This window comes from Chiloscyllium punctatum, chromosome 10 (assembly GCF_047496795.1).
Source record: "Chiloscyllium punctatum isolate Juve2018m chromosome 10, sChiPun1.3, whole genome shotgun sequence".
Taxonomy (NCBI): domain Eukaryota; kingdom Metazoa; phylum Chordata; class Chondrichthyes; order Orectolobiformes; family Hemiscylliidae; genus Chiloscyllium; species Chiloscyllium punctatum.
The window spans coordinates 29,810,693-29,838,223 of record NC_092748.1 but is presented as its reverse complement, the minus strand read 5'-3'; the positions used below and the strand labels follow the sequence as shown (position 1 = coordinate 29,838,223).

General features: G+C 42.2%; 1 protein-coding gene across 2 annotated transcripts in view; it reads left to right on the top strand.

Annotated features, from left to right (window-relative positions):
• Nucleotides 1–23,397, top strand: part of iqca1 (IQ motif containing with AAA domain 1) — a 155,043-nt gene extending 131,646 nt beyond the window's left edge. For both annotated transcript variants that reach the window (XM_072578749.1, XM_072578748.1), the window contains 4 exons: nt 6,592–6,678; nt 10,160–10,337; nt 20,021–20,259; nt 22,887–23,397. In XM_072578749.1, the coding sequence (XP_072434850.1) occupies nt 6,592–6,678; nt 10,160–10,337; nt 20,021–20,259; nt 22,887–23,015 (633 nt within the window). In that variant the 3' untranslated portion in view covers nt 23,016–23,397. The remainder of the gene's footprint in view (nt 1–6,591; nt 6,679–10,159; nt 10,338–20,020; nt 20,260–22,886) is intronic.
• The last annotated feature ends 4,134 nt before the right edge of the window (nt 23,398–27,531 follow it).

The following is a 27,531-nucleotide window of genomic DNA, read 5'->3' as shown; positions in this document are numbered from 1 at the left end:
TGGGACAGTGCTGGACAGAGTGAGGGGGCTGGGACAGTGTTGGATGGGGATGAGGGGGCTGGGACAGTGCTGGACGGGGTGAGGGGGCTGGGACAATGCTGGACAGAGTGAGGGGGCTGGGACAGTGCTGGACGGGGTGGGGGTGGGCGGGGATCAATGTTGGACAGGGGCAGGTAGGGGTGATGTTTGGGCGGGGGCGCTGGTTATGGAGGGTGGGAGACGGGGAGGGAGGTGCGGTGTGCGGGGTGATGTTGGGGGCCAGGGGGAGGTATTGGACGGTTTGCGGTTGGGGCGGCTGAGGTGTTGGACGTGGGCTCGCGCGCTGTGTCACTCAAGACAAACCATGCTTGCTTTCCTGCCATACCTTGTGAACATTTATTAAGCTAAATAGCAGTGATAGGTGAACTAAATACGAAACTCCACCAGGATCACCCAAGGGTTTCAAGATGAAGATGCTGGCAGGGAGCTATGCCTGGTGGCCAGAGTTGGATGCCAACATAGTTGCATTAGTGGAGCAGTGCCCAGAGTGCCAACAAGGACAAATATTGCCATAGTAACACCCACACATTCATGGGAATGGCCAGGTAAACCCTGTCAACTATGCCAGTCTTTTCATGGGATCAATGGTCCTGGTCATTGTGGGCACCCATTCAAAGCAGTTGGGCATCCGTAAAGTTTGTTCGGCAAACTCAGGGACGACAATTGAGAAGGTGTGAACATTGTTCACAATACTCCAGGATGTATTGGCCACGAATGTCATTTACCAGCAGGGAATTAAAATATTCCCTAAAGTCAAGTGACATTCAGCACATAAGGACAGCTCCATACCATCCACCAGTCAGTGGTCTAGTGGAAAGAGCAGCTCAAATGCTGAAGGCAGTCTTAAAGAAGCAGCCTACTGTGTCACTTGATACCAGGGTGTCCCAGTCCCTGTTCGATTATAGGACCACCACACACACAACAATAGGGATAGTTCCAGCAGAGTCGCTGATGGGGAGAAGATTCTAACCAGTTTAAACCTGATATTTCCACACCTAGGGGGAGGGGATGGAACGGCGGCAGGAAAGTCAATGCAGGCTACAGGCATTCTCTAAGCAAAAGAGACAATTTAATTTGTGGGATGAAGTTTGGTGCCAGAACCATGGAAATAGCCTTGTATGGATACGATGCAAGGTTGATGTGACTTACAAAGTTTGGGTAGGTGATAGAGTCCTGAACAAACACGTGGATCACCTGAAAGCTGTTACCTCGCAAATGAGGCAGGAGTAAAACATACCAGGTCCCTCAGAACAGCAGAAACTGTAGTTTTTTTTCCCTCTCTCTCATGATAAGGAGACCTCAGAGTCCAAGATGGATGCAGCCTGGCTAACGCTACGCTGCCCATGCCTGAGTCCAAATCAGAGGAACTGCATCTGAGACCGAAACATCGCAGGAAAAGCTACATGAGAAAGACCAAGCCTACATCCTTGGACTTGATGTCGGGGGGGGGTGGTGGTGGGGGGGGGGGGGGGGGGGGGGGGGGGGGGGGTGGCAGGGCGGATATTTTGGCTAGATATACAAAACAACTAACAACTGTAACAAACTGAAATGACGGCAGCCCAGGCAGGATGACTACCTGAAGTGCTCATTAATTTACCTCCGAATGGCCTTAATTTGTGGTAGGACACAAAAGTGGAGCTTTAGCCTTTCTGTCCAGAAGCAGGAAGGTGGCAGACATACCATCTTAAATAATTTTTCTGCTGCTCTCAGGTCACCATCTCTGGGCCTGGCAGATTGTGTCCAACAACTGAGCTTCCACAACCCTCTGAGATAGAGAATTCTAAAGATTCACCACCCTTTGAGCGAAGAAATTCCTCCTTAGTCTAAAATGGCTTTTTTACAGTCTGAAATTGTGTCCAGTTGTTCTAAATCCCACAGCCAGCAGAAATATCCTTTCTGCATTTCCTCTGTCTAGTCCTTTCAAATTTTATAAGCTTGAAATTCAATTGAACAATTCAAATGGTTTTATGTAAAATATATAACTAAATATCTGTAAGTGAGCATCATGTTAGTGTCTGATTGTGAATGAGAAGGACTTCTGTGGCATTGTTAACAGTGAGTCCAAAATATTAGAATAGACTCAAATCACAATGGAGTTTTTTTTAAAACTTGTTTTGGTTTAAAATGTCAATTTGAAGTATGTCAAGAACAGAATAATAAATTAGAAACTTAGTGGTTGTTGAAAATGGTATAATCAGATTTGTAGCATTCAACGGAGCCTCAAGGTTTTTGATTGTTTGTCGTTCTTCCGATCTGTCTTTGCTCTTCTGAAATCCTATCCATAAATGGACACAGTAAGGCTTATGAGAGATAACATCACTTAACGGGAAAAGAATTGTGGAAGGTCACCACCTTTCCTTCATTGCAAAGGAATGTTTTCATAGCTTTATTTTTTTTACACAGGTTACTGGAAATAGAAACTTCACTTTCAGACCCCTTGCAAACTAAGTTTTCTTCCAATCTTCCCATGCCTCTCAGCTTTTATTAGGCGTTCTAAAGGTTCTTTTCCCCCCCCTTTTCCAATTATTTTTGACGGAAAAATTCAAGCAGCCTGTTTGTATGCCTCTGTCATTTCTGTTCTAAAAGTGATCAGAAGTAACTGTAGAAAACTGTATTAGATCAACTCCTCCATTCTTGAGGCACATGCCACAAATTCTATGTAAAAGCCTAACTACAATTTTAAAAACATGCTATCTGGAGACAAAGGTGCAAAATTCATGTTCTACTGGGCAGTGTCAAAGAATGTTAAACATGTTAGTTTTTCAAATAATAGATATTTACAGGGAGGTCCCATACTTACATCAGAGTTTGTACCTGATCCCAGCAAGGCAATTGTAGAATAGAATGATTACTCAGATACTCTAGGTTTAAGGATGACCAACACAAGGCCTGGCAGGGTGGAGCATTTAAGAATAGTAAAGATCTGATTTATGCCCAAAGATCTGATTCTATGTGTGCCAACTTTTCTAACTGCGAAGGGAAAAGTGATCTTCATTCAAAGCCAAAGTCAAAAGCCAAACTTCTCAACATCAGCTTTTGATTATTAAACATTATTGGGCAGTCGTCCCAGAAAGTAAACACTGGTTCACACTGAGTTGGTTGCACCAGACACTTATTGATATTATTCAGAGAATCTCATTGTCCTGTAAAGCAGCGAGCTGTCATACTTTAACTCCAGGTCACCTTCTGACACCACAGAGTGGCCACATTGATCAGAGTCTGGAATATAGCAGGTACCTAAAATCACAGAATGATTGCAACATGGGAGTAGGCCATTCAGACCGTTAATTCCATGCCAGCTGTCTGCAAAGATAACGTAGCTTGTCCTACCATTGTTTTTTCCCATTGCTCTCCAAATGTTCCCATACTAAGTGCTTATTTGATTTACTTTTCAAAGCCATATTTGATTTTAAATTCACCATATTTTCAGGAAAAATACTCCAGTTCCTAGCCACACACTGTCCAAGCAACCTTTCCTCACCTGTGAATATTTTACGAATCGCCAGCCCTCTGGTGCTGGGTCCTTCTGATAAAGGGAGCAATTTCTTTATATGTACTCTGTCAAGATTTCTATTGATGTTGAAAGCCTCCAAAAGAGAAAATCTGATAGAGGCTTTCAAAAGCACTGGAGGTCTTGATTAGATCAATAGGGAGAAAATGTTCTCACTCGTAAAAGGGTGAATAGCGAGAGAGCATAAAATGATTTAAAATGATTTGCAAAAGTAGCGAATGTGATTTGAGAATAAGAAAACCTTTCACACGATGAGTGGTTCAGGTCTGGAATGCGCTATCTAGAAATGTGGTAGAGCAGGGTCATTGAGGAACTGAAGAGAGCATTAGATGATTATTTGATCAGAAAATAGATACAATCATATAGACACCAGCAAGGGAATAGCACAAAATCATAATGCTCATGTGGAGAGCCAGTGCAGATACAGTAGACTGAATGGTCTCCTCCTGCACCATAAGGTTTCTGTGATTCTGTAAAATTCTCCTGTCAACATTCTCTGCTCTCAGGAGAACAACCCAAGCTTCTTCAACAATGTAAATGAAGCCCCTCATCCTTGGAACCATTCCAGCAAATCTTTCCACACATTCTCTCATACCTTCTCCAACAGTGCCTGGAAGTGCCCAGTTGTGACTGAAACAGCGTTTTATAAAGATTCATCATGATTTCCTTGCTTTCATGCTGCACACCTCTATGTACAAAACTCCCGGATCTAAAATAATTTTTAGAATTGCCTTCTCCACTCTCCATTTGGCGACCTTCATTGGTTGTGTGCATATGTCCCTCTGGTGTGTCTATTCCTACACCCCTTTCAGAATTACGCCTATAATGTTATTCCCTTATAATGTTGTTCCCTTTACTTCCAATAGAAATATCTCCAGAGCGGCTGTTATTCCTCCCCGAGTTGCCCTTTATTTACACATGAACAGTCCTTGACTTTAATACTGCCTCAATCAGAGTCAGCTATCAGAGTCTCTCCCTTTTCTTTTGTCAGCCAGGGCTCCCTGTTTGGACCAGATTAACAGCTCCAATCAGGCAACTAATTTTCTGAGATCCAGCTTGCTCACCTTGTTACAATCACTGCACAATCAAAATGGATCATTTCACAACTGTCTGTATTATATTTTATCATTCACCTAATTCATTAAAGTGTTGTGGGGGAGGGGAAGGGGGCGGGCAAAAAGTGGAGTAAAAGAAGCAATCAAATCAGCTATGATATTAATAAATGGCAGAACAGACTGAATTGGCCTACTCCTGCAGTTATTTCTTACAATTTTATGTTCTAGCAGCTATTTATGGAACTCTATTCTAGTAGCAATCTGCTAGTTGAGGGAAATTGGAAAATAGGCAAATACTTAAAGGCACAATATACTGTATTCTACAATTGTTTACAATTTTCCTGAATATAGTGCAGAGCATAGAAAAATACTTAAGTGCACAATATATTTGATCATTGTTTACAATTGTCCTGAAGGTAGTACACACCAGAAGTGATTTGAAATACTGGAAATCCTCATTTCTAGGCCAAACACGTATTCCCCGATAACACTATTTGATAATACGTGAGCTGATCGTATACATCACATTTGCAGCTAATCCAGAAATTCGACATTCTGTGAGGAGTTGGGTTGAAAAAAATCATAATGGCACTAATACAAATTTATTGAAAAAATATATGTCACCCTTCATACTGCCAATGTGTACAGGATCAGGGATGTCACCTGACTTTATAATTATCGGAAGGATGTGGAAGCTTTGGAAAGGGTTCAGAGGAGATTTATTAGAATGTTGCCTATTATGGAGGGAAAGTCTTACAAGATAAGACTGAGGGGCTTGAGGCTGTTTTCATTAGAGTAAGGTTGAGTGGTGACTTAATTGAGACATATAAGATAATCAGAGGCTTAGACACATTGGACAGTGATGGCCTTTTTCGTCAGATGGTGATGGCTAGCACAAGGGGACATAGCTTTAAATTGAGGGGTGATAGATACAGGCCAATGTCAGAGGTAGTTTCCTTACTCAGAGTAGTAGGGGTGTGGAACACACAGCCTGCAACAGTAGTAGACTAGCCAACTTTAAGGGCACTTAAATGGTCATTGGATAGGCATATGGACGAGAATAGAATAGTGTAGATTAGATGGACTTCAGATTGGTTTCAACAGTTCGTGCAACATCGAGGGCCAAAGGGCCTGTACTGTCTGTAATGCTCTCTAATTTCAGTCAGCCAAGCATATATTTATGACAAACTGACTACCCAAGAGATAAATAAGAAATATAACATTTATGTTGCCATTTTCATGATCTCAAGACATCTCAAAGTGCATTACAGTGTAGTAATGTAGGCTATGTGGCAGCCCATTTACACACAGCAAGCTCTGGCAAACAGCAATGTCATATTGATTTTTAATAAGCTGGCATTTGTTTCCCACCTTAAATTCCTTTGAGGAAGTGATGGCGAGTCCTTTCCAGCAGTCCACCCAATGCAAATACACCCACAGTGATATTATCAAAGAAGTTCCAGGATTTTGATCCAATGATAGTGAAGGAATGGTGACAAATTTCCAAGTTGGTTGGAGGGGAACTTGCAGGTTTTAACATACTTGCAGGTATGTTGACCTTCATTGCAAGAGGGAATTAGTACAGGAGCAACAAAGTCTTCCTGCAGCTGTACAGGGCTTTGGTAAGACCACAGCAGAAATATTGTGTGCTGTTTTGGTTTCCATACTTAAGAAAGGCCATACTTGCTATAGAGATAATGCCATGATGATTCACCAGACTGTTCCCTGGGATGGAATGTGGTGAGAAATTTCTTCATTCAGAGAGTGGCTTTGGAAACCAAATAACTGAATATACTTTTTTTAAGAACATGGATTTCTAAAGGTGCCAAGTGCTACGGAGAAGATAGAGGATCATCTACAATCACAATAAATAGCAGAGCAGGCTCGATAGACTCACTGCTCCTATTTTCTATATTTTTTAATTTCTCAAATGTGTGTATTTATCTGTTCTAACTTTAACCCTACTGATGGTTGTGATTTACCTAGGTTGCTCGTATGTTACAGCCTTCTGTTGTATGGATTGACAATGCAGAGAAAGTCTTCTACAAGAAGGTTCCAAAGATGGAGAAAGAGGTAGGAGCAAAGTAGTTTTGTTCAATGATATTGAGGCAGTTAGCTGACCCAGGTTATGAAGTCAGTATTTGTTATAGGCTTGGTTCAGTTGTTATTTTTTGTTGTTGTTTCATGAATGTGCATACATTTTAAAACTTCTTTTGTGAGATGTGGATATCACTACCAGGTCCACCATTTGTTACTCAGTTTCCCTTGAGACGGTGTTAGCAAGCTCCATGTCATGAATTACATAAAACATAGAACATTACAGCGCAGTACAGGCCTTTCAGCCCTCAATGTTGTGCCGACCTATCATACCAACCTGAAGCCCTTCTCACCTACACTATTCCATGTACGTCCATATGCTTGACCAATGACGACTTAAATGTACTTAAAGTTGGCGAATCTACTACCGTTGCAGGCAAAGCATTCCATACCCTTACTACTCTCTGAGTAAAGAAACTACCTCTGACATCTGTCCTATATCTATTACACCTCAATTTAAAGCTATGCCCCCTCGTGCTCACTGTCACCATACTTGGAAAAAGACTCTCCCTGTCCACACTATCTAACCCTCTGATTATTTTATATGTCTCTATTAAATCACCTCTCAACCTTCTTCTCTCTAACAAAAACAGCCTCAGCCTTTCCTCGTAAGACCTTCACTTCATACCAGGCAACATCCTAGTAAATTTCCTCTGCACCCTTTCCAAAGCTTCCACATCCTTCTTATAATGGGGTGACCAGAACTGTACACAATACTCCAAGTGCAGCCGCACCAGAGTTTTGTACAGCTGTAGCATAACCTCATGGTTCCAGAACTCGATCCCTCTATTAATAAAAGCTAAAACACTGTATACCTTCTTAACAACCCTGTCAACCTGGGTGGCAACTTTCAAGGATTTGTGTACCTAGACACCGAGATCTCTCTGCTCATCTACACGACCAAGAATCTTACCATTAGCCCAGTACTTCGCATTCCGGTTACTCTGACCAAAGTGAATCACCTCACACTTGTCTGCATTAAACTCCATTAGCCACCTCTCAGCCCAGCTCTGCAACTTATCTATGTTTCTCTGTGACCTACAACATCCTTTGTCAATATCCACAACTCCACCGACCTTAGTGTCGTCTGCAAATTTACCAACCCATCCGTCTACGCCCTCATCCAGGTCGTTTATAAAAATGACGAACAGCAGTGGACCCAACACCGACCCTTGCAGTACACCACTGGTAACTGGACTCCAGGATGAACATTTCCCATCAACCACCACCCTCTCTTATTTCAGCAAGCCAATTACTGATCCAAACTGCTATATCTCCCACAATCCCATTCTTCCGCATTTTGTACAATAGCCTACTGTGGGGAACCTTATCGAATGCCTTGTTGAAATCCATATACACCACATCAACCGGTTTACTCTCATCTACCTGTTTGGTCACCTTCTCAAAGAACTCAATAAGGTTTATGAGACATGACCTACCCTTCACAAAACCGTGCTGACTATCCCTAAACAAATTATTCTTTTCTCGATGATTATAAATCCTATCTCTTATAACCTTTTCTAATACTTTACCAATAACTTAAGTAAGACTCACTGGTCTATAATTACCAGGGTTGTCTCTACTCCCCTTCTTGAACAGGGGAACCACATTTGCTATCCTCCAGTCTTCTGGCACAATTCCTGTAGACAATGATGATTTAAAGATCAATGCCAAAGGCTCAGCAATCTCCTCCTTGGCTTCCCAGAGGATCCTAGGATAAATCCCATCTGTCTCAGGGGATTTATCTATTTTCACACTCTGCAGGATTTCTAATACCTCTTCCTTGTGAACCTCAAACGCACCTAGTCTAGTAGCCTGTATCTCAGTAATCTCCTCGACAACATTGTCATTTTCTAGAGTGAATACTGTTGAAAAATATTCATTTAGTGCTTCCTCTATCTCCTCTGACTCCACACACAATTTCCCACTACTATCCTTGATTGGCCCTAATCTTACTCTTGTCATCCTTTTATTCCTTAAATACCTATAGAAAGGGTTTACCCTAATCCTATCCGCCAACAACTTCTCATGTCTCCTCCTGGCTGTTCTGAGCTCTCTCTTTAGGCCTTTCCTGGCTACCTTGTCACCCTCAAACGCCCTAACTGAGCCTTCACATCTCATCCTAACATAAGCCTCCTTCTTCCTCTTGACCAGAGATTCCACTTCCTTTGTAAACCTCGGCTCCCGCGGCCTACAGCTTCCTCCCAGCCTGACAGGTGCATACTTATCTAGGACACACAGGAAGTTTTCCTTGAATAAGCTCCACATTTCTAACGTGACCATCCCCTGCAGTTTCCTTCCCCATCCAATGCTTCCTAAATCTTGCCTAATCGCATCGTAATTGCCTTTCCCCCAGCTGTAGCTCTTGCCCAGTGGTATACACCTATCCCTTTTTATCACTAAAGTACACATAACAGAATTGTGTTCGCTATTACCAAAGTGCTCACCTACTTCCAAGTCTAACACCTGGCCGTGCTCATTACCCAGTACCAAATCAAATCAAATCTAATCTAAATAAGTTCTAATCTAATCTAACTAAGTAGAAGGGGTAAATGTAGGGGTATGGGTGGGTTGCGCTTCGGCGGGTCGGTGCGGACTTGTTGGGCCGAAGGGCCTGTTTCCACACTGTAAGTAATCTAATCTAATCTAATCTAAATCTAATGTGGCCCCTTGTTGGCCTGTCTACAAACAGTGTCAGGAAGCCCTCCTGCAAACACCAAACAAAAACTGACCCATCTATAGTACTCATACTATAGTGTTGCCAGTCAATATTTGGAAAGTTGAAGTCCCCCATGACAACTGCCCTGTCTCTCTCACTCCTATCGAGAATCATTTTTACTATCCTTTCCTCTACATCTCTGGAACTATTCGGAGGCCTGTAGAAAACTCCCAACAGGGTGACCTCTCCTTTCCTGTTTCTAACCTCAGCCCATATTACCTCAGTTGACGAGTCCCCAAACATCCTTTCTGCAACTGTAATACTGTCCTTGACCAACACCCCCCTTTTACCATCTTTTCTGTTCTTACTGAAACATCTAAATCCTGGAACCTGCAACAATCATTCCTGTCCCTGCTCTATCCAATTAACTGATGCAGTCTGATAGAATTTGTATTTGTGTCCCTTTCAAGTGCAACACTCCCAAAGTATGTTGAGTTTACCAAGTGGAAGGCTATATATAGATTGAAAGCAAATCTTATTCATCCACTTTTTGCAAATGTTCCACTGTAGCATTATGAAAAAAAACTTATGTGCCCGACAAATAATCCATCTACCTATTTTCAGTTATGGAATAAAGTGCTTGGTAAATTATCAAACCGTCCCTGACAATCCTTTTAAAGCAGGGGATGTACATTTTATCAGTTTCCAAAAAAGGTTTGTGGGAAATTCAGTCGATTCGTGCTAGCCATCTGTCCAATACCTGGAACATCAAATTTCTCCTTGTCTCTCCTTGTACAGTTGGAACCGAAGCGGTTAAAGAAATCTTTCCCAAAAATACTCAAGTCCATTAAAGCAGAAGATCGTGTTCTCATTGTGGGCACATCGCAACGACCATTCGATGCAGAATTGAAGACTTTTTGTCGAGGTTTCCAGAAAATTGTGCTCATCCCTAGACCAGATTATACCTCTCGATTTGGTGAGTATAGGTTACAGTGATCCTATTGTAGAAGAAATGTTCTCGGATCTATGCCCCACTTTTATTGGCTTGCTGTGTCCAGTGAACATTGAAAATCTATTGGACCAAAAGTCATGCCTGCGGGCAAAAAAAAAAAGATTATCTGCATCTGTTTGAATAATTGGAAGGAAATTCAGGTGAGTGCCTGAACTAGCTCAGTTATCTACTGCTTGCTGTGTCAAGGTGATCCAGTGCATCTAGCGCCATTTCTGTTTAGCACAGAAGCTAGCTCAGCACAGGAGGCCTGTCGACGTTCTCAACATGCCTCAGTCAGATCAAGAAGATTAGTTTTTGGTAGACAGTCCCAGCATCGTAAGCCAATGGCAGCCTCTGCAATCCCTCTAGGGGCTTGTTTGCAGTCACTTGGGTTGTTCAGAATCAGGATGTTCTCCAAAGGGTGAGGAGCTGAAATTTGGCCCACTAACCACCTTCAGTCTGTCAGCCCTACTGTGGACTATTTTTCTCTTAGAATGTGAGCAAGGCAAGTATTATGGCAGATGAAAGCGAATGGCATGGTTGTTACTTTTTGGTGTAAATGGGCAAGCGAATAGATAGTACTGGGAGCTGTAGGGTTAGTGCTGTCAGGGGTTTGGGGGGGGAAGAGGGCACTGACAGTGAGTGAAGGAAGATATTGCATGCAATAGTGAGAGTGATAGAGGATGCACTTTAGTGGGAGGTGAGTAGAGTAGTGGAGATGGAGTGAGTGTGAGATATCAGAGAGAAGTGACACTTAGGTTGGCAGAGTGGAGAAGGTAATTGATCCTCTTCCTGTAGTACCGTGCATGCCGCCAGAGATTGCTTCAACCCATGTGGCAGCCACAAACTAGTCCAAATCATGGAGGAGAACTATTCAGCAGGATCTCCAAATCCCTGCCTACAAAGCAGTCTGTCAGTTTCCTGCTGTCTGCCATGTTTGGGGCAAATGTCAGGAGCTGTGCAAAGCAACCCAAGGATTGACAGGGCTCGTCCTGGTGCACAAAGATGGCCTGGGATCAAGAGATGCTGGTCTTCTGGTGAAATGTGGCTGAATGGCAAGTTGTTTGGGAACAGTGGGTGGTTAGCTGGAGCTGCAGTTGATGTGATGGATGCCAAAGGGGCATGATAGGAAATAATAATGTGTGTTTGGTAAGACACAGTAAGAAAACTAGTTATGCCTCAAGGTGGAAATGCTGCCAAAAAGATTCAACTCCAACTTAGCCAAAAGAAGTAGGCCCAATATTTCTGTACATGGAATGATTAGTATGTAAAACTGGTCATCAAAATGGTCACCTGTGAATGTGGAAATGGGCATGGTGACAACAGACTTCCCAAAGCCAGAAACAACGTGTATGAGTGCTGCCTTTCTCACTATGTTCCCTGCGTAATAAAGTCAAACCAAATGCTCCTGTATATTTGGCCTTACTGAGCTGAAGTTCCAGAGATGAGGGCAAAGTACTGGAGCAGGGGCAAATGCTGGGAGCAGGGAGATAGACAATGAGAGAGGACAAAAGTCACAAAGAAGCATGGCTGTTGCTAAGAACTTACTCCAACCTTGCAGTAGCCGTCACTACCTCACTGTACACTGGCATCTACTTAAATGTTTCTCATTGGAAGGCAACTGTGCCCATTGTTTGGCCCATTGATAGCACTGTCAGGTAGAGTTTCTATGCCCGTACACTCCTTCTGGCATTTTCATGAAACAAGCCTTCTATGTATCGTGACTTTACAATAGAGACAAATTCTAATAAAATGAATCTCTGGTTTTTGTCCAGGTTGTCAGCCATTCCCACCAGCAGAATAAGAAGTCCAATAGAGGCATGCCCATCAAAAGCCGATGTTCGGGATCCTTCACTCTGGGTTAGCCAAACTCATGCTTGTTGTAGACTATGCAAACCAACTGGGGTAGATTTAGGGGAGAAGGTGAGGACTGCAGATGCTGGAGATCAGAGCTGAAAATGTATTGCTGGAAAAGCTGACCTGCTGCGCTTTTCCAGCAACACATTTTCAGCTCTGGGGTAGATTTAGCACATACAATCACATGCAAGCCATTGTGATCAGGTTCTCTGTGAAAGTGTGTTCAAACCCAGTAAGTTTGGCTAAACCTGTGTGAAAGTTAAAATGCCATTGTTTGGAGACAGAAAGAACAGCATGTGGAAATCTTGGTGCAAAGTGGGAGATTCCAACAGTGAATTTGAAATGACCATGTACAGTCCTTGCTAAAAGTCAATATCTTGCAGCCAGTGGGGTGGTACTGCAGAGGAGCACTAGGACAGGCAAAGACACAGGAAAGACAGCTACTCAGTCAGGGAAATCCCCAGAATGATTAGTTAACATTTAACTATGATAATAGGACAGTTCATGGGACTGAAATGTTTGTTTTGTGATGGATTTTGTTTTCATATTGTGGCCAAGCAATAATCATGATGGTCATTAATGGGAGTTCAGTAATGTGTAGAGTTGGAGTTGAATGCTGGAGGGTGATTGCATTTACTGATATTGCAGATGGATAAGTTGACCACAAATGGCTGGTCCAGAAAGGGGCTGTGTTGCATATTCTCATCCCTTCATCCTGCTCCTGAATTGGTCACCATTTAAGGAAGCACTGTGTACTCGTGATGACAGGATTTTACAGTGTGCAGCAGACCACCACAATCATTGACAAGTGCTCCTGTCTTCTCGACCAGTCTCTCATGCAAGACTTTGTCAAAAACCCATGTAGACTCCATCAACTACGCTACCTTCATGTACACACTTAGTCAACTCCTCAAAAAATATCAAATTTGTTGGACATGATCTTCCTCTGATAAAACCATGCTGATTGTCTTTGATTAATAGTTGCCTCTCTAAGTGGTGATTAATTTTGTCCTTTAGAATTTTTTCTCGTAGTTTCCCAACAACTGATGTCAGACATACTGGCCTGTAGTTTCTGGTTTATCCCCAGTATCTTGAAAATTGGTATCATATTAGCTGAATCCAATCATCTGGTACCCCTACTATGGCCAGTGAGGATTTGAAAATTAATGTCAGAGCACCTGCAATCTTTTCCGTTGACTCCCACAGTAGCCAGGGATATATCTCTGTCGACAGTGTGGTGCTGGAAAAGCACAGCAGCATCCGAGGAGCAAGAGAATCGACGTTTCAGGCAAAAGCCCTTCACAGTCCATCAGCAGTCCTCACTTTCGGCTGGGATATATCTCATCTGGGCCTGGGGATTTATCCATTTGCAAGTCTGCTAAAACTGTTAATCTCTCTCTCAATATCGATTTGACCAAGTATATCATAGTCTTTCTCCCTGATTTGTGGCCTACATGATCCTTCTCTGTTGTGAAATTAGATACAAAATATTCATCTAAGATCTCAGCTCTGTATCTGGCTCAATACACAGATTGCCATGTCGGAGCCCATGGGATCAAATGTAGTTTGGCAAATTGAATCCAAACTCGACTTTGTGGCAGGAGGCAGAGAGTGATGGCCAAAGAGCATTTTCGTGACTGGAAACCTGAGTCCAATCTCAAAGCACAATGTTTGGGGCTGATTCCCTTACTATTTGTAGTATATGTTAATGGCCTAGATATGAATGCAGGAGATATGATCACTAACTTCACAGATGTCAGGAACATTGGTGGTTTGGAAATAGCAATAAAGAAAGCTTTAGATTATAGGATGTCATAGATGTGCTGAGTAATGGTAGATGGAATTAATCCTGAAAAGTGAAAAGTGATCCATTCTTGGAAGACTAACGAGGTAAGGGAGTACATGTTGAAAAGTAGGACTCTAGGAAGTGCCAAGGATCAGAGAGACCTTAGTGTGCATGTCCATAGATCCTTGAAGAAAGCTGGACAGATTGGTAAGGTGGTTAAGTCAGCATATGGGATATTTGTCTTTATTGGTTGAGGCATTGAATACAAGAGCTGGGAGGTTATGATGGAGCTCTCTAAAATACTAATTAGGCCACAGCTGGAGTATTGTGTACAGTTCTAGTCATCACATTGTAGGAAGGATGTGATTGTACTCGAGAGGATGCAGAGGAGATTCACCAGGATGTTGCTTGGCTGCAGTGATTCAGTATACTGGGTTTGGTTTGCTTAGAGCAGAGAAGGCTAAGGGGGGACCTAAATGTGGTGTACAAAATTCTGAGGAATTTAGTTCGGGGAGCTAGGACACAACTTTCAGAATTTGTAGTTCACACAGTCGATTAATGTCCATCGTAGGGTGTTCACACGTGACTTTCACCTCCACTCTTTGTATTGGATGGTGCTATGACTGTCAATGCCCAGTGTGAGTTATCTCGGGTGATCACATATATATCACTTCTTTATCAATGCACATGGCAGGTTACTCGGTGAATCGGGTTGAAGGTTCTGGCAATATGTTATCAAGCCAGTTGAACACAGCTTGAGATGCTGCAGGCCAGGAATTTCCCCACAGCCTGTGAGATCACTCCCACAAGCCCAGAGGTGTCAGCCAAGAAGGCTAAGATGGTTCCCCAGTTTTCCGAGCTGCCCTGCAGTCACCATTACAGATGGGGCCATCAGCAGAAAGGACATCATTTTCCTGAGTGACTGTGCCAGAACGATGTCACAAAAGACCCGTAAAGCCTGGGCAGAGATCACAGCATAGGTCAATACCATTGTTACCTATAAAAATGATGCAAAAAGAGTTGGCTCAACATCAAATATTTTCTGCAGTCCATTAGGGGAAGTGACATCTTTTTCTCTGTGCTACCCCACTCTTACACAGGTATAGCTAACTCTGTTACTGCACAGGCATCTCACAAAGCCTCATCCCCTGCAAGCCTTAACATCACAAACAATCTGGTGACACAGTCTGGCAGTAACACCACTGATGTGTGTCTGCAGCCAGTGAAGGAAGAAATAGCCGAGGTCTAAGACCAGGCACCTGTACTCCACCATGCTGAAGGCGTATCTTTGTACTTAGTCATAAGTGACATAGTTGACCTGCAGAGAAAGGCTGAGGGACATCAGGCAGATTTGCTGGAATGAAAGAGGAAGGAGTCTATCCACATTCTCATTGTCATGGTGCTGGTGTGCAGCTCACTCCGCGGGAGGAGTGGCAGCCATCTTGGAGACCCAGCTCCAGTAAAACGCTAAGTGGCTGCCGGATCTATGCTAAGTCCTGTCGTCCATTGCTCTGGTCATAGGTTCTGAGCATCAGTGAGAAGGGACAGGGTGTGAGACACCTCAGCCACACTCCAGGTGACCTCCAGGAGACAGGGTGGTACCTACCGACACCAAGAGGGAGGAGGAGTGAGACATAAGCATCCCATGTGCTTCATTTCAGTATACTCTAACGGTGTCCAACCCTTCCCAACCTCCCTGCTGCCTCTACATGCCTTAGTTCTAGGAGTTCAGGCTGAGCAAGGTGATCCTGCCCCTGTGCAGGTGACTCTCAGCAAGCCCAAAGCCCACAAAAGCAACTGGCCAAATCTTCAAGGTGATCAGGACACACAATGCAGCATGCTCCCTCCATCCCAACTGAAACAGTCACGTCTGCACCAAGATACGTTGAAAACAGAGGGAACAAATAACCTTCTGAAGACACATTGGTGGCATGGGTTTTCAGCCATTGTACATAATGTGCACTTTGGGAGATAAGTACTCATTGGTGTTGTTCTAGAACTTACTGTAGTTTTATTGCCTCAACTGGACTACAATAAGTTATCAAATATGAAAGATGTGGAGCATCTTCAACTAACGAAAGGATGCATTGTGTCGCAGTCGCCACACCTTGGCTCCTCTCTCATAATCAGCAAGATGGGTGACTGGAGCTAGCCTCGTCTGTCAGGGAGCTGCAGCCCTGTACGTTATAGGTGACTAGGCACAGCTGATGAATCCTGAGGATACTGGGGCGAATGTTGAGTACTGTTGAAGGAAGCCAGGCTTTAAGGGAGTGATGGCAGAATCTGTCATGTGTCTACAAGCTCTAGGAGGGAAAGCCCTGACTCATATCTGGAATCCTTAAAGCCACACTACAACATTTAACTCTGTGAGGAGGCCAGTGGGCAGCTCGCATGTTCAATTAACATAATGGAAGAGTGGGATTCAAGGAGTAAATGCACATTTGGCAGCTAATAGTACAGGATGTGTTGTCAGAGGGGACACTCAGCATTGAAAGGATGCACCATAAGTTCATTACTTTCTGAAATACTGCAAGAAATAAAGATACATAACAACGAGTCTCAGATCAAGGCACAAGCTCGTCGCCCTCATAAGACAGTAAACTGCTTGACCACTTTTGAAGAAAGATCCAGGAGTGCCCAATACTGAAAGTGTTCTCTGCATCAGAGCTGCTTCAGCACTAACTTCAGTCCAGATTAAGTTTTGCACACATACTGTAGCTTTTACAGACATGAGGATTTCACAATTAGCTGAAAGCAAAAGTCAACTAGTCAATCCTTGGGGAACATTGTATACATCAAAGGGAGGGCTGACAGCAAATTGCACAAATGAAATAATAACCTGAACAGACAATTCTCAATAGAGCTCAGTCATCCTGGAAGTGGGTGATTATAAGGTTCCCTCTGGCCTCTCAAGGTCTCTCTGGATCATTACCCTGTTTTCCTCTCTTTGACAGGTCATCTGGTCCAAATCAGGATTCTAAGCCTCATCTTCTCCCTCAGAGGTTTCCTCTCACTGCCAGTTTTCTTGATCATCTTACAAATTTCATCCCCATTTTAGCGATTAAGACTCTGGAGAGTGCAGTGCCCACCGTGATGTGAGACAGCCTGTCTCTGGTATCCTGTATCACACTGCCTGACTGGTCCACACATTGGAATCTCAGCTGCAACAGGTGATGTCTGTTCCTTTTTCAGGAGGAGGCTGAGGGGTGACCTTATGTAGGTTTATAAAATCATAAGAGGTATAGATAAGATTCTAGATTAGAGTGGTGCTGGAAAAGCACAGCAGTTCAGGCAGCATCCGAGAAGCAGGAAAATCGATGTTTCGGGCAAAAGCCCTAATAGCAAAAGTCCTTTCTCTAGGATAGGGGAGTTTAAAACTAGAGAGCATAGGTTTAAGGTGAGAGGGGAAAGGTTTAAAAGAGACCTAAGGGGTAACTTTTTCATACAAGCAATCATTTGTGTATTGAATGAACTGTCTGAGGAAGTGATAGATGCAGGCAGTTACAATATTTAGAAGACATTTGGACAGGTACATGAAGTGGAAGGGTTTTGAGGGATATGGACCAAACTAAACTAATTTGGGAAACCTGGCTGGCATCAATAAGTTGGACTGAAGGGTCTGTTTCCATGCTGCATGGCTCTATGACAACAGAGTGAGGATTACTTAGTGGGTGTCATCAGTCCATCAAGAACCCTTGTCTGGTCCAGGGTCTTTGAAGGCAGCTGGCAACCGTGCACAGCCCAGGATGAACAGATTATAGCAGTTCCCTTGATTTCTAGTGCCGAACAGCCAAAATCTCATCATTGTGGTTACAAATTATCTAAGCATTGAGGGAGTGGAATTCCTTTCTGTTCACAAAGGCTGCTGATTCATGTTGGGTGCTCTGGAAGCTAGCTGGATATAATCGATGACAGCCAGAACCTGTGGGAGATCAGGAGTGGCTCCATTGGCTTGTTGCTCTTGCTGTATAACTCGCTAAGTCAAGCAAGAATAAAGTCAGCCCCTGTCAGAAAAGCATCAAAGACATCCTCAATGCACCGATGGGTTGGTGATTATGAAATGCCACAGACGTCCCTGAGACAATCCTCTGGCCAAAGATTTCTGGCTACCAGGCTGGAATTGCCATGTAAGCTTTCTGATCGCTAGTGTTTATCAATTGGCATTGATCTGACACAATTGCTCAATCTATCTGCACTGGCTATCAGTCATTTGCAGCTAGCTATACCTAAGGTAATAAATCCCATTCTGTGCCACAGCTGTCCTCTGCTGTGATTGATCTTACTCTGCTGCATCTTCCTCTGAAGCTTATGCAATGGCTAATGGTGTCTGTTTTATTGCAAACTGAACTGGCTGTGCTGTCTTCTGAGGAGGATCCTTTGCAGTCTTACTACTGCAGGACTCAGCTCTGCCATTCTGTTTTAACTTGCAACTGGCAACAGTAAGAGAAAATACACGGTCTTATTAAGAAGACACCTTCAGGAAGTAAGTTTGCTCGCTGAGCTGGAAGGTTCGTTTTCAAATGTTTCGTCACCACACTGGGTAACATCATCAGAGACCCTCTGGTGAAGCACTGTTGTTAGTGACCTGCTTTCTATTTATGTGCATAAATACAAAGTGGGTTACTAACACAAGTGCTTCACCGGAGGCTCACTGATAATGTTACCGAGTGTGGTGATGAAAGGTCTGAAATTGAACCTTCCAGCTTAGCGAGCAAACTTACATCCAGAACCTCAACCTGAAATCTTCTCCAAACTCGAGGACATCTTCATCCCTGACATCCTTCCCTAAGAGTCTTCAGTTTATGACCTTACAAAGGGGAGTGTTCCACCGGGACAAGGTCCCAAACATGTGCTCCATTCAATCCTGTGAGAGGACAACATTGTGCCATGACCCTCACAGGAGTTTGCAGGTAGTTACTGCAGCAGCATTTCCTTCCAGCCTGACAATACCCCTGACCATGCACACTAATCATCCAGAGTATTTGCAGCGTGGCCGAAGAAAAAGGATTACATGGCTTTAGCGTGAAATAGCTGTCTGCCTTTTTTTTGACAAAATCGGTAATATATTCAGTGCAATTTCATTAATATCAAAACCCTATTGCAACGCTGACTTTTTGATCATAGAATGTGGTTTCAGTTTTGTGTTCTCTGCAGTTACTTGCAGGCTCTGCTTATGGCTTCTTTGAGTCTCCTCTTGTTTTGTGCCCCTGACAAGCCTCCACCTTCCCAGCCCCTCCATTTCGGTTGAGCCCCTTTAACCTGAGCATAAATGCCCCTGTTTTACCCTGGAACCTCAGACCATTGATGTACCTTTTCTGGCTCTGCACTGCCTCCACATCATTTCAAGGCCTGTGTGACCATGACTTGTTTTGAACAGCGTCCCGCCAGCGCCTCCCAGAAGCATCAACAATATGAGGAAGCACACATTCATACAGTGAGATGCAGTTCAGATCTGATTGGATTACCTGAAGGGATCTGAGGTTGGTTCAGTTGGAGCTTGCAGAAGGGAACTGGATAAGCACTGAAGAGAAAACAAAGTGTTGGGCTACAGGGAAAGGGCAGTGGGACTCAATGTTCTGCTTGCATGGACATGACAAACTGCATGGCCTCCTTCTGTGTTATAGATTTCTATAAGTCTGCATTTTTACAATGCTATGCCCAAAATCCCACAATCTTTTACGCCATGTCATTTGATTATGCCAGTTTGCAAATGTTGAAAACCCTTCGCCTACCTGGTTAAACAGAAGTAAAATTTACCGGGTGCCATTGACTTTTTCAGCATATTGCTTCAATCCAAAAATTACTAATTTAAATATTAGCAGGTGAATACTAAGGCATTTTCACAAACTTCAAGCATATCCTAATTTTAACAATTTGCATTTAATATCTTTGGTAAAATAACAGTCAACTAAACACAATGCAAATATGTGTTCTTCTGATATCACCAACAGTAAATTTAAACCTTCACTTTGTGTTTACAATGTTATTTTCAGTGAGCAAACTAATTAAAACTCTCACCTTTCAGTGTTATGGCGGAACTTCATTCAACAAAATAGTGGGATTCTGACCAGTTCGTTGGACTTGAGTTCTCTAGCTAAGGTCACTGATGGTTATACCCAGGGGCATCTTAGCCAAGCGGCAAAATATGTTCTAAACGAGCAACGCATAAAGCAGCTACACACCAAACCCCTAACCGCAGTGGAGTTTATTACCCCTCTGGCCAGGCAAGATCCTGTATTTAAGGAGGAGGAGGAAACATTCAAGGTAAGGAACAACTCTTCAAAAGGTCACAATTGATATCCATTTGATAACTAAAGTGATCGAAAGGATGTGTTGGTGGTTTCAGAGCGATGCCTATTCCATGTAAGTTACTAAGCAATAACAAGCTGTCAGTCTGCCAGGGAAGAGGATAATGTTTTACTCTCCAAACTCTGCCTCGTCGTAATGGGAGAGATTTGTTAATTTTCCACATAAACACAAATCAGCCTCACCAACTCCGTGCAATTTCTGGGGGTCTACTCAAGTTTGCTATTAGTTTAACCTTGGCACCGGTAAAACTTTGAAGGTACAAAAACAAAGTTCCAGTTGTTATTTTTTTTTCCCGGCAGCTCAATGGGGATGTTATGTAATTCTAGGACAATTTCACTTATTAAGTATTTGAGGAGCAATTTTAACCAAACTCTTTGGGGATCAGTCAGACTGCTGGTTTGACAGTTCACACAGTCATCATCACTGGGAAGTCAAATTGTTCCAGGTGTTACGTTCCAACCTGTCAGTTTCCCATCAGCCTTATGCAGTGTAGGCAACTTGTCCAAAACCATAAGGGATTCCATAAGGGATGTTTGGTCAACAAGGGAGTCAAGGGTTAAGGGTCCAGAAAGTGGAGTTGAGAACTCAACCAGATTAGTCATGATCTTATTGAATGGTGGAGCAGGCTTGAAGGTCAAAAGGCCAACTTCTGCTCATAAATCTTAAATTCCTATGTTTAGACAGGACTGTACTAAAGCCTTTTCTCGAACAGGAGAAATTGAGGACTGCAGATGCTGGAGATCAGAGTCGAGAGTGTGGTGCTGGAAAAGCACAGCTGCATCCAAGGAGCAGGAGAATCAATGTTTTGGGCATAAGCCCTTCATCAGGAATGAGGCCTCAATTCTCCTGCTCCTAGGATGCTGCCTGACCGGCCGTGCTTTTCCAGCACCATACTCTCAACCCTTTTCTCTAACAGCAGCGAAATTGTCTCCTCTTTTCAATACCTTGATTTACTTTGACACCCGCTATTACCATGCTTTGATGACCGTTTCTCAAGGAAAAAAGCCTCAAAATCAGTATTGGCTAATAAATTGTTCACAGAAGCTATGAAGAGGTAGTCTTCTGTCCCTGGGGTCCTTGATCCAAAGAGAAGTCTGCTGTCAGCTTAGTCAATACTGATATGGAAAAAAGATACAGCTAGCTTTCTCTAAAGTAGGTGACATAGGGATCATGTCCTCCAGCTGATAGGACCCCTGCTATCTCCACAAGATTGAATCCATCAAGTTCCATTCATACTCTCAAACCGTTCCATAGTACTGCACAGCTAATAGTCAATGTTATAACATAAGTATGTTATAATATTAGTCACAGCTATACCATAGGTAAATAAGTACCTTACAACACTGTTATGCAATGACTAAATAGGTAATAATAGTCACTGCTGTAGAGTTCAATGAATAAGTCCAGGTAAATTTGGCAGCAATCATATGGACACTCATGCGTCACAAACAGTCATTTCCTCAGTTTTGGTGGTATTGGTTGAAGTCATTGGAAGACTTTCTTGATGTTCTGTTATGGGCTTTTTGGATTTTTATACTAGCTCAGGCTAGATTTCTGAGTTAATTTTAAAAAAACGTCTCTTAATTGATTGCATGTAAAAGTAAGGTTATCATTTTTGTGCTTTGTACTGTACACATTCAAACTTTCTAGCAGGGTACTAACACATGACTACTGAAGTCACAGCTACAACACAGGTTGTCTTAGGGCCTCTGCATATTCATTAAACATATCTCTGCTTTCTGCCATGATAATTGTAGCATATGATCCATTTCATCTATCTTGTGGGTTGACTGAGCCTAGCTTTTGTGGCTTATTCAGAAAACTGCATTTTTGACACTGCAGCACTCCCTTATCTTGTGCAGAAGTATTGCTAGGTTACAGACTTAAGTCTTTAAACCAGATCTTGAATCTGTGAAGTCCTGATTCTGAGATAAGAGGCATCACTGAGTAACAGGTACTGGGCCACTTATGTGTGATCTTCAGTTTGAGAATAAGATCAGGCTGAATTTTGTTGGATTGTCAGTCTTATGAAGTGTAAAGAGTGGACGTTCATCTTAACCAATTAGTTGAACTGGTTATTATGACATGACCCACTCACATTACACTCTATTTAATATTCAGCTCTCAATGGAAATGAAAACAGATGGTTTAGCTGTGACCAGGGATATGTGATATTTAAATATTGAAACCTGTATGAAGCAGCACAATAAACCTTCACAATAAACCTTTGGGCGGCACGGTGGCACAGTGGTTAGCACTGCTGCCTCACAGCGCCGGAGACCCGAGTTCAATTCCCGCCTCAGGCGACTGACTGTGTGGAGTTTGCACGTTCTCCCCGTGTCTGCGTGGGTTTCCTCCGGGTGCTCCGGTTTCCTCCCACAGTCCAAAGATGTGCAGGTCAGGTGAATTGGCCATGCTAAATTGCCCGTAGTGTTAGGTAAGGGGTAGATGTAGATGTAGGGGTCTGGGTGGGTTACGCTTCGGCGGGGCGGTGTGGACTTGTTGGGCCGAAGGGCCTGTTTCCACACTGTAAGTAATCTAATCTAAACCTCAGGCATAACTGCTTGTCTGTTTTACTCCAGGATTGGTATGCCAAAACACCGCTGGGCAAGAAGAGAGCCAAAGCTGCAAAGGAACAAGGAAGCGATAAAGGGAAAGAGAAGGGGAAAAAGGGAAAGAAAGAAAAGAAAAAAGGAAAGAAGAAAAAATAGCAAAATATTGAAGTTCTTGAAGTCAGCTGTATATTTATATTGAATTCAGTCAGTTGTAAGTATTGAGACAGGTTTTGAGAGTGCCTATTATAATTAAGTTCATCAAAAAGAACAGTAATGGTTAAGGCACTAAATAGTTTCCTTTCAATCAACATAATTAAATCATTCGCAATGCACAATTGTATGATGTCACTTCCTGCAACCATTACTTTGGAAATACCAACAAAAGCTTGTGATTTTCTGAGGAGCAGAAAGCATGGTGTGAATTCTACCAAATGGCAGCTGTAGTTGTGAGGAAATGACTCAGTTCATCTTTTGTGATGCAAAGGTGGTGTATATTATGTTAATAAAAATAAATTTGAAATATTGGTTTGACAAAAAATCATTGAATCTCTGAATTATTGCTAACGATGCATGGTCAAGGAATTTCTAAAATAATGTGGTTAGAATTTACACTAGCACTTTTTAATGAGGCATATTACTGTCAGTAAAATATCACAGATTCTCCATCAGATTGTCAGTATTTTTTTTTCAGACCGTGATACAGATGCAAAAGAAACTCTCTGCTAGTTGTGTTGTATTCCGATGGTCTCTGTCTGATTAATGGTTGGCATTTTCATCATTGGTTTTGTTTCCAGTTAAACAGTTCGTTAATTTATTTTGTGAATGTGTTAAATGGATCCTGAACTGAGTAATTTACTGCCTGATATATTCTATTTTTCAATACGTCAGAGGTTGTTCCTCCAGGTTTTATAACATGTTTTACCTAAAGATGGTGGTGTTGACCACAAAACATTTGCTCTGACTTTTTAAACTAGTTTTTCAATCTAAGTAAAAATTCTATCATAAGAAAATGTGATCTTATAATCTAAAACTTCAAATATTGATGGTTCAGATCAGATTTAGGACCACAGAGTCAAACCAAACAGTTTAGATTGTGAATCCAAACATTTTCATTGAAAGAGAAGTATATTTAGTTTTAATATCCATGGAGTTGGAGACGTATGTAAAGAACAGACTTTTTAAACCCAGGTTCAAATACACAGTTCCATTACCAAGATCAGTTTGCTAATTTCAATACAGTTTTTTACAAAATGGTTCAAAAACCTAAATATTCTCACCACATTCAACAGACCTTTGCAACTTTGGCAGTTTGGGGTGGCAAAGTGGCTCAATGGTTAGCACTAATGCCTTACAGTGCCAGGCACCTGGGTTCAGTTTCAACCTCGCATGACTGTCTGTGTGGAGTTTGCACATTCTTCTCATGTCTGCATGGATTTCTTCTCACAGTCCAAAGATGTGTATGTTAGCTGGATTCGCAGTGGGGTTGCAGGTTTAGGGTACTGTAGAGGGAGAGCCTGGCTGGGATGCTTTTCAGAGAGTTGGTGTTGACTTGTTGGGCTGAATGGCCTCTATCCACACTGTAGCGGATGCTATGGATTAATCAGATCCTGGACATTTATTTAAACATGTAACTTTGTAATTGATAGATTATAGATCATAATTGGAATTTGTATCCCCCTGAAAGGAACAAGATCCCTTCTGTCCATTTGTTAAAGGAATTTTTGTTACTTCATGGTTAATTGATGTGGTTTAGCTGAATTGGCTTTTGGCCTCTTTGCAAAATTGACCTTAATGATAGGGTAATAGTCTGTTCAATGTCTCCTTAGACTGATTTTGAGCACACATCTTCATATAATTTTTATAAATGTTAGTCTCAAGGCTGGTAAATTGCATTTTGTTGAATCATGTTACATTTCCTCGCAACAATTTTGTGTTTTCCGATTATAAAATTTGATTCTAGCTTAAAGTACATGAAAAAAAGTTTTAGATTAGCCTTTACCAGAAACACTATACAGAAACACATCTAGTATAAATGTGTGAGCTTAAAGCCAGTCCTTAAAATAGAACAAATTATTATTATTAATCTTTCAGCTATGCAAATATAACTGAAGCTTAAAATATAGTGAATTATATGTATCTCAGCTCGTACCGAATTAACTTGATTAGGAAACTGTCAGTCATTTGTTCGTAATTCATTGTAACCCCGATGTGGAGGTGCCGGTGTTGGACTGGGGTGGGTAATGTCAGAAGTCACATGACATCAGGTTATTGTCCAATGGGTTTATTGGAAATCACAAGCTTTTTGAATGCTGACCCTTCGTCACAGCAGCATTCTGAAAGCTTGTGATTTGACATAAACCTGTAGGACTATAACCTGGTGTCGTGTGACTTCTGACCTTTAACCCCCGCAATGAGCATGTCTTGCTGAACTTGAGAGCAGTTTCTAATTTTTTTAAATTATAGTAACACAAATATTTTAACAGAAGATTCTTTAAGGAGTTTTAATTTAGCCAACCCTTTTAGAATAACTATTGATTCAAATATCTAAGATCTTCAACTAAAATTCGTTGAGATTCACTCTCTTGAAATCATTTCGTAATCAAAGAGGTTTATAGCATGGAAACAGTCCCTTCAGCCCAACTTGTCCATGCTGCCCAGTTTTCACAATTTAAACTAGTCTCATTTTCCTGTTTGGTCCATATCCCTCTATGCTTATCCCATCCATGTACCTGTCTAAATGTTTTTTAAATGATTAAATTGTACTTACCACTACCTCTGGCAGTTCCTTCCAGACACTCAGCACCCATTGCCCCTGCGGATACTTTTGTAAAACTCGTCTCTCACCTTAAGCCTAACCGTCTAGTTTAAGACTCCTGCCACAGGGAAAAAAACTGTTCGCTATTTACCTTATTTATGCTTCTCATGATTTTTCAGACCTCTATAAGGTCACCCCTTTGTCTCTGGCTTGCCTTACTCATTGTCATTATAACTCTATGAAATGGCTGACGCCCAATATTCACAGATTGCTTCCAAGGTGGCTCCCTGGGGCATGTTAGCTTATTCCATATGTCTAGTCAGAGAATTTATTCTTTTATAACAAAAAAAAATCAGCATCTTACCTTACTTTTATTCATTTAATTGAGAATCGAGAGTGTGGTGCTAGTAAAGCACAGCAGGTCAGGCAGTATCCAAGGAGCAGAAGAATCGACCTTTAGGGCAGAAGTCCCTCATCAAGAATTAATTTAGAAATCCTTTAATCGAGGTTGAAATATATCAGCAATATTTAGCTTCTGTATTCAATCTACATATATGTGAAAAGGAATTGTTTTGCTATTTAATAATCTCAATTCGATTAAGGCTACAAATTTTGTGATTTAAAATGAATAGAGTTGTAACCTCATATAGAATCCTAGTCTGATTGTATCCAAATGGTTCATGAAAAATTATTTTAATGTTTCTTAACTCCAACTGGAGGTTTAACATTTTTTGTTTGGTGTTGCACGACAGAAAAGTGTCAATTAGAAGACTCAGTCCTTCACATCAAGCCTGTCAGATGCTCAGGCAATGGAATGATAACATATCTGAATCTGCTAACACATTAATGTCACCATTCCTTTTAGTCATTTTAACTCTGATCTTTAATTGTTGTTGATTGTAATTCTTTTTGATTCATTCATTCATAGAATATGGGTATCACAAGCTAAGCCAGTTTTTATTGCCTGTCCAAATTACCTTTGAGAAGATGGTGTGAGTTGCTTTCTTGAACTGCTGCAATCTGTAGGATGCTTGTAGATCCACAGTGCTGTTCAGGAGGGACTTCCAGGCTTTTGGCCCAGTAACAGCAAGTACATAGTGAAGGAAGGTGATGGTCTAGTGGTATTATAATGAGACTTTTAATTCAGAGATCCTTATAGTGTTCTGGGGACCTGGGTTCAAAACCTGCTATAGAATTTGAGTTCAATAAATATCTGGAATTGGGAGTCTAATGATGACCATGAAACCATTGCAGATTGTCAGAAAAGCCCATCTGGTTCACCAATGTCCTTTAAGGAAGGAAACTGCTGTCCTTACTTGGCCTAGCCTACATGTGGCTCCAGACCCACAGGAACGTGGTTTGAACGCTGAGTAATTAGCGATTGGCAACAAATGCTGGGCCTAGCCAGTGACCCTTGCATCCGTGAAAGAATGAATGAATAAAAAACATATAGTTCTAGTTCAGAGTAGTGTGTGACATGGAAGGAATCTTGGAGGTGGCTGTGTTCCCATGCATCTGCTGTCCTTGTTCTACTAGTCATGGGTTTGGAAGGTACTGGTGGAGGATCCAGATAAGTTACTACAATGGATCATGTGGATTGTACAGACTGCTGTCATTGTCTGACTGAGGTGGAAGGAGGGAATGTTTAAGGATTGGGTTCCAATCAAGTGGTCTGTTTTGGCCTTGGTGGTGTCAAGCTTCTGAATTGTTAGTGGAGCTGAACTCATCCAGGCAGGGGGGGAGTATTCCATGATTTGTGACTGGTAAAGAATGGGCAGGGAGAGAGAACACAGGAGGTCAGTTACTTAGTGCTGAATTCCTAGCCTCTGACATCCTCTTGTAACTACAGTACTTATAAAGCTAGTCCAGTTTAGTTTCTGGTCAATGGGAAGCCCTAGGATGTTGATAGTGGAGAAG